A 12,742-nucleotide genomic window follows, 5' to 3' on the forward strand; every position below is an offset into this window, starting at 1 on the left:
ACATCGACGTACTACTTCTAAAAATGCCTATACCATTTCTCAATGAAAAATTATGTACACAAACAGTAACTTTTCTTGCTTGAATTTTTGTGCCCATTAGATCAAAGAACCACCCGCGCTAGCGTGCTTCATAGGTGAAAGCAAATAAGCCTATGATAGAGGTGTTGGTAACATGAATACGTTTTAGGACAATTTTCATAGAACTTTTTGCTAAATGTGCACTGCGACAAGAATAACAACCATTTGAAAAGCACATTTATAATTCTTGCTGCTTTACTAATCCGGATTCGGTTGTTGTACGGATCTTGCGGTGCATACAACAACGCACACTTCACGAACCATAGACTGCAAGAACGCGCGCAAGCGCTGGACTTACCTTTCTAGGCTTACTCGGAAAACGCTCCTTTTAGTGTCACAGATACCGCGGCATCGACTGCACCTACGGTACTTCCGGCGCACACACTGTTGAATGGCGGATCACCTACAGGACGTAGGCGCACAACTTTCACCAAATTCTTCCCTACAGTCTGATACGATGCGGGAGTGCCAGAGGAGGAGATCCTTTTCATGAGCCCGGAACAAAGCAAGTGCGAAGGGTCATATCTACAATATTAGACATCGGCGCACCACACGAAGGATACTGCGGGCTACATTACACGGTCCCAGGGGTTTTGTGATTCTCAATGCATACAAAATGCATCACAATTTCTCTCAGCACAGCGTACACACGATTAAAGAACTACATCGGACGGCGTCAATGCAGAGCGCACTCACATGTAGCAACAGCTGAAGACGGCAAAATAGTATCACCTGTAACTTTACCGGCGGTACCGGTGCCGCCATGTGTAGGCCGCCACCGAAAGCGACCGTGCTTTCAGTGATCCCATGGATGCTTATGGCGTTGTGTTTCGATGTTATGCGAGTCGTACAGTGTCTTGTACGGCGTGTTTCAGCAAAGCTGCTTTTAATAGAGAGGACAGCAATCTACGTATAGGCCGTATAGACGTCTCACCCACTTGAAAAACACAACAGGAAATTTTCAGTCTGCCATATTTTGGGACGTTGTTTCCGTCGTTCTGTTGTCTGTAGTTTGACGTCCCGTAGTCGAAATTTCAGTAGTTCCTGATCAATATTTCATTAATAATTGACAGAGACCTTTTTAGGGATATGCAAAATTATTAGTACAAAGAAAAATATAAAAAACAAGACCTCCGCCGGGGATTCCACTTTCATATATGAAGGTTCCGAGACCAGCATCTTACCAATGCACCACGCCGTACGTATCTACCAGGGTACATTTTGGTTATGTCAACAGTAAATACCGCTGCCTGGGTTGCTGTTTACATTTACATTTTAAAAGCCAAGATGCGCTTTAACTTCACCGCGTCAACTGCCGCATCTCTAGAAGAGCAAAAGTGTTGTTACCATGGACAGGTACATCGTGGAGTGCTAGAACATCGACTTTGATGCAACGATATCCATATTGAATAAGAAATTCAGAAATAGACAACGGTGATGGGAGCGCTGAGGGTTTTTACTGCTAATTTCGACAGTTGTCTCTCGCTCTTTACACTTTTGAGCTAGCATATAATTCGTGTGTTGAATGCAAAATAGCTACATAACCACTCATGGGTAAGTCTTCATTCTGACACCATACTGGCTTCTCACGACAGCGCTGTACCGGATTAACGAGACCCGAGCGAGACAGCTTTTCACTCAAGTACTGTAACGCGTGCTGTAACTACTGTAACGCGTACTGTAATGTTGGCGTGCATGCATGTAGCTTTATTTGAAAGCTACAAAGCCAGCCATTGGTCACGCAATTTCTGTAGAGCTTGAGAATGGCCCCAATCTCGCACTAGGGGCTAAATTGTCAGGATATGGAACAATAAAAATGTTCCTCCCCAGTTCTATTCAAGCATGATACCACCTAGTAGGGTTGCATGATACCACCCAGTAGGGTTGCCACAAAGCTCCAGAATAAACCAGCTTTTGTGCCAAACAGGCGCCTCTGTATGGTGCCAGTGCGTCCAGTATAAGCCAGTTTAGTTGCAAACAGGGCCCCTCTTAAGACCCATTTCTGCGTAAACTGGTCGTGCCTAAAACTGGTTGCATGCCAACCGAGACCCCGCTCAGACCTGCTCGTGTGTTAAGTGGTCCTGTTTATACCTCTTTGCATACCAAACAAGTTCCCCGTTCAGACCTGTTCGTGTGTAAACTGGTCCTGTTTATTCCTGTTTGCATGCAAACGGGCCGCGTTCAAACCTGTTCATGTGTAAACTGGTCCTGTTCATACCTGTTTGTTGCTAAACAGGTCCCTGTTAAGCCCAGTTTGAATTTAAATAGGATTTTCCAATAGGGTGTATATCAGCCGTGCGCTGTCGCGCGTGCTTTATCTTGAAAGCGATCTGCGTTGGGGGCACAGTCTAGGTGGGACGACGGCTTGTAGCTTCGTGTGTGCTTTGCCCTAACGGTCTGTTTGCGTTGAAGCGACAGAGAGCAGGAAGGTCACTTCGCTCACTGCTGCTGCCGCGATTCGGCACGCCAGCGTTTTGACAGCGATTATCAGCGGGCATCGAATTTGAAGTCTTGATGTATACCTGCGTGCATTTGCAAATAAGCGAATGTGGACAACAGGGCCTTCCACTGCGGCAACTGCTGCGTATGGCACGACGGTGCGAGTCGTTCCTTTAAGGGGGTGTGGTAGGGTGCATGAACTATCTTGGTTTCCGCTTTATATCTCAACAACTGTTCTATATATTAGCGTGAAATTCTGCACGCTCAATAGCAATAGTGTTGGCCTTATTTGGTGTAATTTTTTACTGCAGGGCTTTTTTATTTTTTGTCTATTTGAGAACCAAACATTAAGCTATGATGTAAAATAAAATGTACCTTTCCTCAGAAACCAAAAACAGCATGACCGTGAAATTTCGCACAATAATTCTGTATAACAGTGGGTTTAACTGGAACCTTTAAAAAATGCTTTGCCACATTTACGTCACAAGAGAAAAAATATTGCCATCACACGTCTCGTACCGTGGAGGGTCTTTCTAATAACCTTTTCTTTTTTTTTAGTTATACCTGAGTGATTTTTTCACACATATAGGTTCAGATTACTTGCAAGGAATGTGAGTATATTCTGGGAAAATTTCAGTGTAATGGGCTGTATAGTTTTCCAGAAAAGGTACATCAAGTTCCGAAAATTTTGAAAAAAGTGATTTCAAGAAAAACGCATTTTTATGTTTGCACCTTCACAACAACCGTTCAACATGCACCAGCAGAGTACAGAAACCTTCTGGCTTTTTTGCTGTCTTCCCCAAAGCCTTTCCCCATGTTTACGTAAACGTAAACATGAAGTAAACATAATTACGTAAACACTGAAAAATTTACGAAAAACAACATGTAAACAAACCCTAGCGTCTGTCACGTTTAAATACCAGGCGGCGCGCTTTTTGGCCCCATTTTTAAATGGCTTAGAGCGCTCCTACGCGCTCGCCGCTGCACTGTTTTGCTCCCCACAGTGTGTATTATTTTTTATTGATGAAATCAAAAAATCAGTTTTTTGGTCGATTTGCCCTACTATACCCCCTTAATATGATCTCCGATGTGATTAGTTTAGTCGTCTAGGCATACCAAGGGCCGAAAGCGTCGTGTGCGCTATAGCAGCCGTACGCTTACGCGTCATCCATGTTCACTAAGTGAAACGTCACTAACTTTTCTTTTGTGCATTTCCTATTGAAACGAAAGCTGTGCTTATGTGTGCTTCACGCTGCTGCCTTACGGGAGTATGAGTCATTGTTCCTGGCCCTGCACTGCCGGCGGTATCAGATTACCAAGATATTCCTTCAACGTGACGGACACAAAAAAATTCTTTTTTTTTGGAAAAAGCCGCAAGAACTTGCTACGATTCGGCGTCTAACTTTCTGTGGGGCTTAGTATTATGTGTGCCCTTTTTCTTGAGATATAAGAAGTTTCCGGACACGCTCGACACAGTGTCAACAAGCGAGCTACTGGTACGCTTCACCCAAATCTAAAGTCCCATGCATCTGCGTACGATAGACTTCATATTCTCGAAAAGGGTACAGAACAAACAGCTCTGCAGGACGTAATTTGTTTTATAATAACGTCACACTTACACTTGCGCGAGCAGCATTCACATTCACACTTACATTCACACTTACGCGAGCAACACTCACTTCAAATGGGGCACCATCCACTGAGCGCCGTAGACAAGGCCAGAAAGCCATACTTACTGGTTGGTGCAGCGGTGGCCAATGGCGCTTGGAGTGAAGTTCGTCATTTCTGCCAACGCGATTAGCCTTTGTAAAATTCTTCCACGTGTCAATGAACAGAATTACCTTTTTTGACACTGTCAGTAGGAAAAGCAGTCCAAGCGAGTCGCCTCGCTGAGGCAGCCGGGGTAATTGTCCCCGCCGGTGAAATACCCTCAATTCGCAGTTGTCAGTTTCGCGAGTAGTGTTTTAGTAGGTGCTGCGAGACAGAATAGGTGCACTTTCGATGTATGTTTACTCTGTAAACTTCAACTTCGTATGAAATGCAAATTCTAGTTGATTTTTATTCCGCTAGGAGCTGCAATAGAGGCGAACATCTCAACGGGGATATCAGACTGGTGAGGAACGTGCCCATCGGTGGCACCGCCTCCGTGGCAGGCATTCTCTAAACTAATCCACGCTGCATAGAGTATCCTAAAGTCACTCAACGGAACTCTAGCGCTGCGGTTGTTTAGCCATCATCGGAATGATGAGTAGTAAATGGACTTGCTTGATCACTGTGGTTGGGGCTTCTGCCGTTCTTGTGGCTTCGTATATTAAGCTTTATCTGGGCTCAAATTGGACTAAATTTCTGAGCAACCTAAAATTTTTTTTAAGGAGAAGTAAATTAGACTGAACAACTACGCATAATCGCTGCTATTTGCAGTGGTTCCGCTTGTCCCTGCTTGTATGGCGTCAATGTTGCGCTCTTTGCCAGAGGTCTAGTACTCGAATCCTGCCGTCGGACAGTTCTAATGATGTTTACTTATTTATAACGCAGCGCTTTCTGAAAGAATGGTCACTTTGCAAATTCACGCAGCCACTTAAAGCCAGAAGGGCTAAGTTTAGGCAAAAATATGTACTACCAATCATTCCCATGCTGGCTGAACTACCCTGCTTGAAACACTCGTAGACAGCTGCGCCAGTGTCCTCTAGTAACAGTCGAAATCTCTATGCGGTGCTGCTATGCGTTGCAGCCATCTAGTCACTACGGCTGTCGTTCGTACAACAATATTTAGACAGTTTGTGGGGTGACCAGTACGACGCCCGATCCTATCAGGACTGGTTGGAGATCACAGGTATGCAGCACTTGGTTCAAACGGAAACCGAATCGTGCAGTGTAGCTTCTTCTTTTAAGCTTGCAGTGGCGTTCTTTGAAGGCTGCAGCTTGTTACGTGAAAATCCAGGACTTCGCAACTGTAAGTCACTGTTTCACGAAGCAAGCCAAGGAAAAATGGCCGCTGATGCTTACGTGGCTACGCAAGCACTGAAGCTAACGAGGCGATCAAATTGAAGGCCTTGAAGGGAGCGAAAACCTTCCATCGGTGCTACAAAAAATGACTTGACAGATTATAGTCTATAGGAGAACTGCAGCACGAACGTTCTTGGAAAATAAAATGATTCCCTGTAGTGCGGCTTACACATGTGGGAAACATTAGTCTAGAAAGCCTTGGAAGGGAGTCCGCCGCAACGAGCTGCATGGCCAACACGATGATAAGATAACATTATGCGAGTACGTGAAATCTCCCAGCTGATGCGGTTTGAAACGCTTTCCCTGCCATGGCGGCAAAACAGACCAAGCATTTTTAAGCACGGCTGCGACGGCTCACGGATCACAGTGGCCTGAAGACGCGCTTTGTTCACACGCACGCAAACAAGAGGGTGGCTGTGCCATTCGGCGCATTTTTATTAAAGAAGACATACTAAAAAGGCATAACACCGTGAAACTTACGCGTTCCAACCGCGTGCATCCAAACCCTTCATACAGGCGTCGCCAATCAAACGCAAAGTTCTCCACGTGTTGGTGCACTGGATTATCAGGTTTTCCCTAACCAGTAGTAGTGATACTGACCGAATTCAGCGCAAATAATTTCTGCACATTGAACAAGCGTCAACTAGAGAATGTTTTACTGCAATATTACAGTTGCTTTTTAGTCCTCTTGGTAGTACTTATTTATCGCATCTGATAAGTATGATCCTATAATACTGCACACTGGTCATTCGTGCTGCGATGATGACTTTACAGGTGCGATGTATTTCTATGTAGTATTTGCAACATATAAAGCCAACAGTGATTGAAGCCAAAGGAAGAATCGGCGAAATCAGCTATGGATGACAGTGAAATCTAGAAAATAATAAAGACAATGAAAATGAAAGTGGACAAAAAGATAACTCATCACCGCTGGGGAGCGAACCCACAACCTCCGCATTACGCGTGCGTTGCACCTATCAACAGTTTTCTGTCATCCTCCTAATATATGCACTTTACTGAGATCAAGTCCCCCTGACAAGCAATTTTGGAGTTGTTCTGCAATCGCCTTCTTCTATTGCTCAAGCAAGGGGGGGGGGGGGGTCGGCTTCCATTCGTACTCGCCACGTTTATAGTTGCCTAAATTAGGATAAATCTAATGGTTGCACAGTTGCATAAATATTGATTTTATCTAGGTGTCCCTCCTCTTTGAAAATAATCGGTATAGGCTTCCAACCACGTAGCTCTGCAATTGTGGGCGACAAAATTATGCTTAGCCACTGCTCGTTACTTTTTCCGCATTGCATTATTTCATGATTTGTTTATGTGATATTAAACGCCCTAGTAAATTGTATCGCGACACACTACTCATTGATTCGCTGATGTAAATTTATATATATGTAACAAAGGTTGTGTATATCGCGGAATAAAATTAGTCAGAATCAGAATCATTTTTATTCAAGTCAAAAATGGGGATAATTACATGATAAGTATATACAGAAGCAGGAACCGTAGTTAAAAACTGAAATGGGACCTCCTGTGCATGATGACTAGAATTATTAAAACAACAATGGCAACATGTGAAATTTCCTATAATAAAGGTTTTAGGAGACAAAGCATAAATGAACAGAAAAGCAGCAGATGAATGTATTAAGCAATAACAAGGCTTCTGGTTAGACCACAAAAAGTGAAACTACAAACAATAGCTTAAGAAAAAAAAACAGAAGTTAAAAAAATTGCGAGAGACATATAGAGAAACAAAGTGAAAGTTAAAAATTCAACACATAGAAAACTTAAACGGGAAATTCGGAGGAAGCTAAAAGAAAATACTTGAGTTCTGTGCAAAAGCTGTGAGCTTTGAACAGTTTTAAAGGGAATGGTAATGTGTTCCACAAAGATAAAGCTGAAAAGTGTAATGACTGCTTCCCGTAGTTAGTGCGAACGATAGGTAAAATGAAGTTCATATTTCCTGCAAATCTGGTATTTTTACATTAGTAAGGGATGTCTTTGGTATGATGGTTACTGGAATATCAATGTTTAATGCCGTAAAGTAAATATGGCCAGGTTATACTTCACATGATCAGTCACATTTAAAGTATTATGTGCATGTAACAGCTGATTTGCGCTAATGCTACGAGGTGAAAATGTTATTAGTCAAACAGCTTGATTCTGAATGACTTCCAACGAAGTTAGGTGACCTATGTTTCCCCATGATTCAGTGTTATTGTTAATATGACAATGAACACAAGCATAATAAAGCGACTTGAGAGTTGAAAATTAGAAATATGGTCGTACTTTGATTAAAACGCGTATTCCCCAGTTGAAAAACACAACAGGAAATTTTAACAGTCTGTCGTATTTTGGGACGTTGTTTCTGTAGTTCTGTTGCCTGTAGTTCTGTTGCCTGTAGTTCTGTTGCCTGTAGTTCTGTTGCCTGTAGTTCTGTTGCCTGTAGTTCTGTTGTCTGTAGTTCTGTTGTCTGTAGTGTGACGTCCTGTAGTAGAAAGTTCTGTAGTTCTTGATCAATATTTAATTAAAAATTGACAGAGACGTCCGTAAGGTTATGTAAATTTGTTAGTACAAAAAAGAAAAACATAAAAGTAAAAAAAAATTAAAAAAAAAAACGTCTTCGCCTAGGATTCGAACATGCGACCTCACGATTCCCAGCCCGGCATCTTACCACTGCACCACCGCTGACATGCTTTTCGAGTGTACGTTTAGACCATGTGAATAGTACGACGTGCTGATGCGCTGATGTTTACATTTGCATTTTGAGAGCCAAGATCCGCTATCACTCCACGGCGTCAAGTGCCGCATTTCCAGAAGAGCAAGAGTGTTCGTACCATCGACAGGTACATCGTGCAGTGCTAGAACATCGATTTTGATGTACGATATCCATATTAAATAAGGAATTCAGAAATAGGCAACGTTGACTTTTAGGGTTATTACTGCTAGTTTCGACAGTAGTCTCTCGTTCTTTACACTTTTGAGCGCGCATATAATTCGTGTGTTCAATGCAAAATAGCTACATAAACATTCGTGGATGAGAGTTCTTTCTGACAGCATACTGGCTTCTCACGGCAGCACTGTACCAGATTAATGAGACCCGAGCGAGACAGCTTTTCACGCAGCTTTGTGGAACAACCCAAATCTTCTTTTCTGCTTCGCATAAAGCTTGTGAAATATTCCTGGGAAATTAACTAATGTGTCAGTGTAACAGCACATGTAAGTCCACAGGCCTGTGTGCCACATCTTACCAAAAAAAAAACACGGATACGCAGCCATTCCCGCAGATGGTATGATTTTGATCAGCGGCCGATTTTGAGGAGGCCGGTAGGGCGTTGCTGGTGCCGCGTCGTCACGGCACAATTATAACTATTCGCCACGTCGACTTTATTACCGGTGTCGGTGCCATCAGCATTGCCGGCTTCATAGAAGCGCGATTGAATACCGCGCAAGAGAAAAGTACAGTGTACACCACCGATGCGAAAACATACAATTTTAAAGGACCGCGACGGAAAGCGCTTCTGTTGCGACTTCGGAACTCTAGGCCGTCGCGACCGAATGTTTCTGCTGCGACGTCAGAATTGGTGTCGTAACGTCGGAGTCGCTGTCAGGATATAAAGCTGTTGTTCCGACTTCGGAACTCTTGTTGTCGCGACAGAATGCTTCTGTTGCGAAATCAGAATTTCTGTCGTAATGTCAAAAATGTCTCCCAATTAAGAAATGTCAACAATTTCTGTCGTACAACAGAATTTCTGTAGTTGCGACAGGAATTCCTTTTGTCTTTTTCAACAAGGCACTACAGAAGCTTGTCGCATCACACAATTTCAGTGCACTTCTGTTGTCATCATTGGGTACATGTTGCGGCGATAGGTTTCCGTTGTGGAACAGTTCTCTGTAGTACAACAGAAGTTTGTCCATTACTTCAGGAACACTTCTGTTATGACAACTGGGGGCCTGTTGCAATGATAGGCTTCTGTCGTACAACAACATTTTTCTGTAGTACAACAGAAGTTGGTCGCATTACTTCAGGAACACTTCTGTTGTGACAATTGGGGGCCTGTTGCCACAATAGGTTTCTGTAGTATTTCAACAGCTCTCTGTAGCACTACAGAAGTTTTTCGGGTTACTTCAAGAACATTTCTGTTGGGACAACAGGGTGCCTGTAGTGATGACAATTTTTTCTGTAGTACTACAAAAATCTGTTGTAGAGCTTCAGCTTTCTGTTGTAACAACAGACATACGACAGACTGTACTTCTGTAGTAGCAACAACAAATGTCTGTTGTACATCAGAAAAGTCTGTCGCTCCATCAGGAATCTGTAGTTACTACAGAAAAATCCTGTTGTACAACAGAAATTTCTGTAGTACTACAAATATCTGTTGTAGAGCTTCAGCTTTCTGTTGTAACAACAGACATACGACAGACTGTACTTCTGTAGTAGCAACAACAAATGTCTGTTGTACATCAGAAAAGTCTGTCGCTCCATCAGGAATCTGTAGTTACTACAGAAAAATCCTGTTGTACAACAGAAATTTCTGTAGTACTGAACACAACCTCTGTTGTCATTTTCAACTGGGTCCGTATGTCATTTTCTTTTTCTCATTAGCGAAGTGAAGGTGAAATTTAAGATGATGATCAAATTTCACACCTAAATAGGTGCAATGATCGACTGCAGTGGTTAGTGATTATTGATGGAAATAGATTGAAGGAGCTCAGGCTATCGCTGATGTGAGGCAACGACGATAAAATTGGTCTTATTATGGTTAATCTTCAGCTTGTTAATTTGACAGCGTGTGAAAATTTACCCGAGATCTTCGTTTAGCTTACTTGTTTGCGTTGACACACATTTGTTAGAACTAAATATAGTAGTATCATCAGCGTCAAAAATACACTTCGAAGAGAGAGGGCAGCAAGCAGATCGTTACTATAAATTAGGAAAAGTAGAGGACCTAATATGGACCCCTGTGGTACGCCAATGTAGTAGTAGTGCCCAGAAATGTTAACAGCTTGTGTTCTATTTTGTAAGTAACTGCGGATTAGAAGTAGAGGCGGATCAGTTATTCCGATGCCCTCAAGTTTAGCACAAAGAATGGTGTGATTAATTTGCAAATTTACCGTCATCAATCGCGTCTTTAAGATGATCAGTAAGAGAATAATAGTCCATAACTATTCTTGTCACCATTGAGTTGGTAAATGATGCATGACAGCTAGTGGCCTTGCTTTCTAGTGCTTTGATTGACTGACTCATTGATTGAGTGACTGAATAATCATCGAATGATTGATTTACTTTTCAAGGCTGGTACCTGGACGCTTCACGTGCTGACGTCAAGCAAGACACCAGTCATTGTCAGCATGCTGGTCATGTCGCAAGTAAGAGAGGTCAACAGTAAGCCGATAGTGGCTGTGGTTGAAATGTCGGAGGAGGAGATCAGCGAACCAAAGGATGCCGTCATTTTGGTTGATGTCACTAAAGGCGAAAACGTCGTCCTCGACGCAAGTGTCACAGCTGTAGTCATCAACAGGAAAGGATTTAAGTGCCCGGTGCCGCTGTGGGACAATGGCGATGGTATGGACATCTTGGCAATTTTTTGTTTTATTTACGAATGGCAGAGAGCGTCACACATTTTAGAGATGCCTATTGTGTTATACTTGCACATCATTAAAGTTATAGCAGAAAAAGCCGATACAAGGCAACTAGACATGTTAACAGTGAAGGAGGAACCCTATGAAGGTGTTGTTTCACGCGATTACAGCGTCCTATGAAGCTTTCGAGGCTAACTGACGCGAGTACAGGACAACGATAATTAGTGAGTAGTGTGATACTGCACATTTAAACTGATGTATCCCAGGTTCGGCGCCATCGAGTAGTGGCTATGGCTTAGGGCTTCTGCGATCGAGGTGGTGGGTTAAATCCCGCCTACCGCGGCCGCATTTTATTGCTGGCGGAATGAAAAAAAAATAACGTTAGTGTACTCATCTATAGCACAGGTTACGAAACGTCAGGTGCTAAAAATTATTTGCCCCAATATGATGTCCTTCCCTTAAATTCAGATCTGTTGAAGCACACAGACTCCAAATGCTAATTTTAATTTTGTTAACAGGTCGTAATTTTCCGAAAATATTTCACTGGGGCCAGTTTTCACAACATTCTGCGGACTAAGAAAAGCTATCCCAGACCGCGGCACTTAAACGTTTACGGATTTCTTGTTATTTTTTTTTCTTTCACGCACTGCATTGAGTTATTAATTCCATTGAAAGAAATTTCGGGTTGGCCACTTGCTCATGGATAAACTTTATACTAATGCAATTAATAAAACATATGTACCATTACTCCGCCATGAGCGTAGGAAAGGCTACAATCTGCGTTAGATATTTATATAAATAAGTGTTGATTTCACGTCGAGGAAACGACCCTAAAATTATATGTTTCAGGCTGACAAAAGCCGCTCCTGTGTCAGAATAACAATCAGAAGTGGATCCTTACATATCAATTTTGCAACACATTTAGCTAAGTTCTGCAGCTGAATTATTTTAATAATTTTCATAAGTGCCTTGTTGCACCTGATGTAGCGACATTGCAGTGAAGCTGTGCCTAATAAAGGGTAGGGATGAGATTGGTGTAACTAGTCAGACCAGATTCACTCTCAGTGTTTCTTTAGGTCTAAGCATTTATGGAATATATTATAAAGAAAGGTGTCGCGTTTTGAAACTTCAGCTGGACCTCTCGTCTTTAGCTGCATTCAAATGAGTAGAAGGGCGTAGAATGCAAATGGAATTGTACAAGAAACATTCACTCAAGTTGCACAATGTCAAAGCAGAAGAACACATCACATTAAGACAAAGCTATATAATGAACAACAAACTATGGTGGCGTAGAGGTAGAACACCCGCCTCGCGTGCAAGAGGTCCGTGGTTCGAATCCCGGTGCCGGCAATTTTCCACCGGATTAAAAAAAAAGAAAAAAATCCGCGTGTTGATAAAATTGCACAAACAGGCCTGGAGTGTGGCCTGATCCCGGTGACCAGAACCGGTAGCGCACTCCCTCACCAGAGCAGGATTGGCCACCCTGGTGCAGTACTTGGCCACAACCTCCTATGAACACAACAATCAAACCCCGGCCCTCAGTCCCCAGCAGCTGCGAAGCAACTGACCACGGCGGCGGTCAGACCTGCGACGCTGCAGAGGGTGCTAAGAATCACTGGCTCCGGACAGGCCG

At 42.9% G+C, this 12,742-nt stretch overlaps 1 protein-coding gene across 3 annotated transcripts in view; it reads left to right on the top strand.

The window, feature by feature from the left end:
• LOC139061299 (calcium-activated chloride channel regulator 1-like) overlaps positions 1 to 12,742 on the top strand; it is a 332,028-nt gene that overhangs the window by 296,442 nt on the left and 22,844 nt on the right. For all 3 annotated transcript variants that reach the window (XM_070541075.1, XM_070541076.1, XM_070541074.1), the window contains one exon: positions 10,822 to 11,092. In XM_070541075.1, the coding sequence (XP_070397176.1) occupies positions 10,822 to 11,092 (271 nt within the window). The remainder of the gene's footprint in view (positions 1 to 10,821; positions 11,093 to 12,742) is intronic.

The sequence above is a fragment of the Dermacentor albipictus genome, chromosome 6 (genome assembly GCF_038994185.2).
Source record: "Dermacentor albipictus isolate Rhodes 1998 colony chromosome 6, USDA_Dalb.pri_finalv2, whole genome shotgun sequence".
Classification (NCBI taxonomy): domain Eukaryota; kingdom Metazoa; phylum Arthropoda; class Arachnida; order Ixodida; family Ixodidae; genus Dermacentor; species Dermacentor albipictus.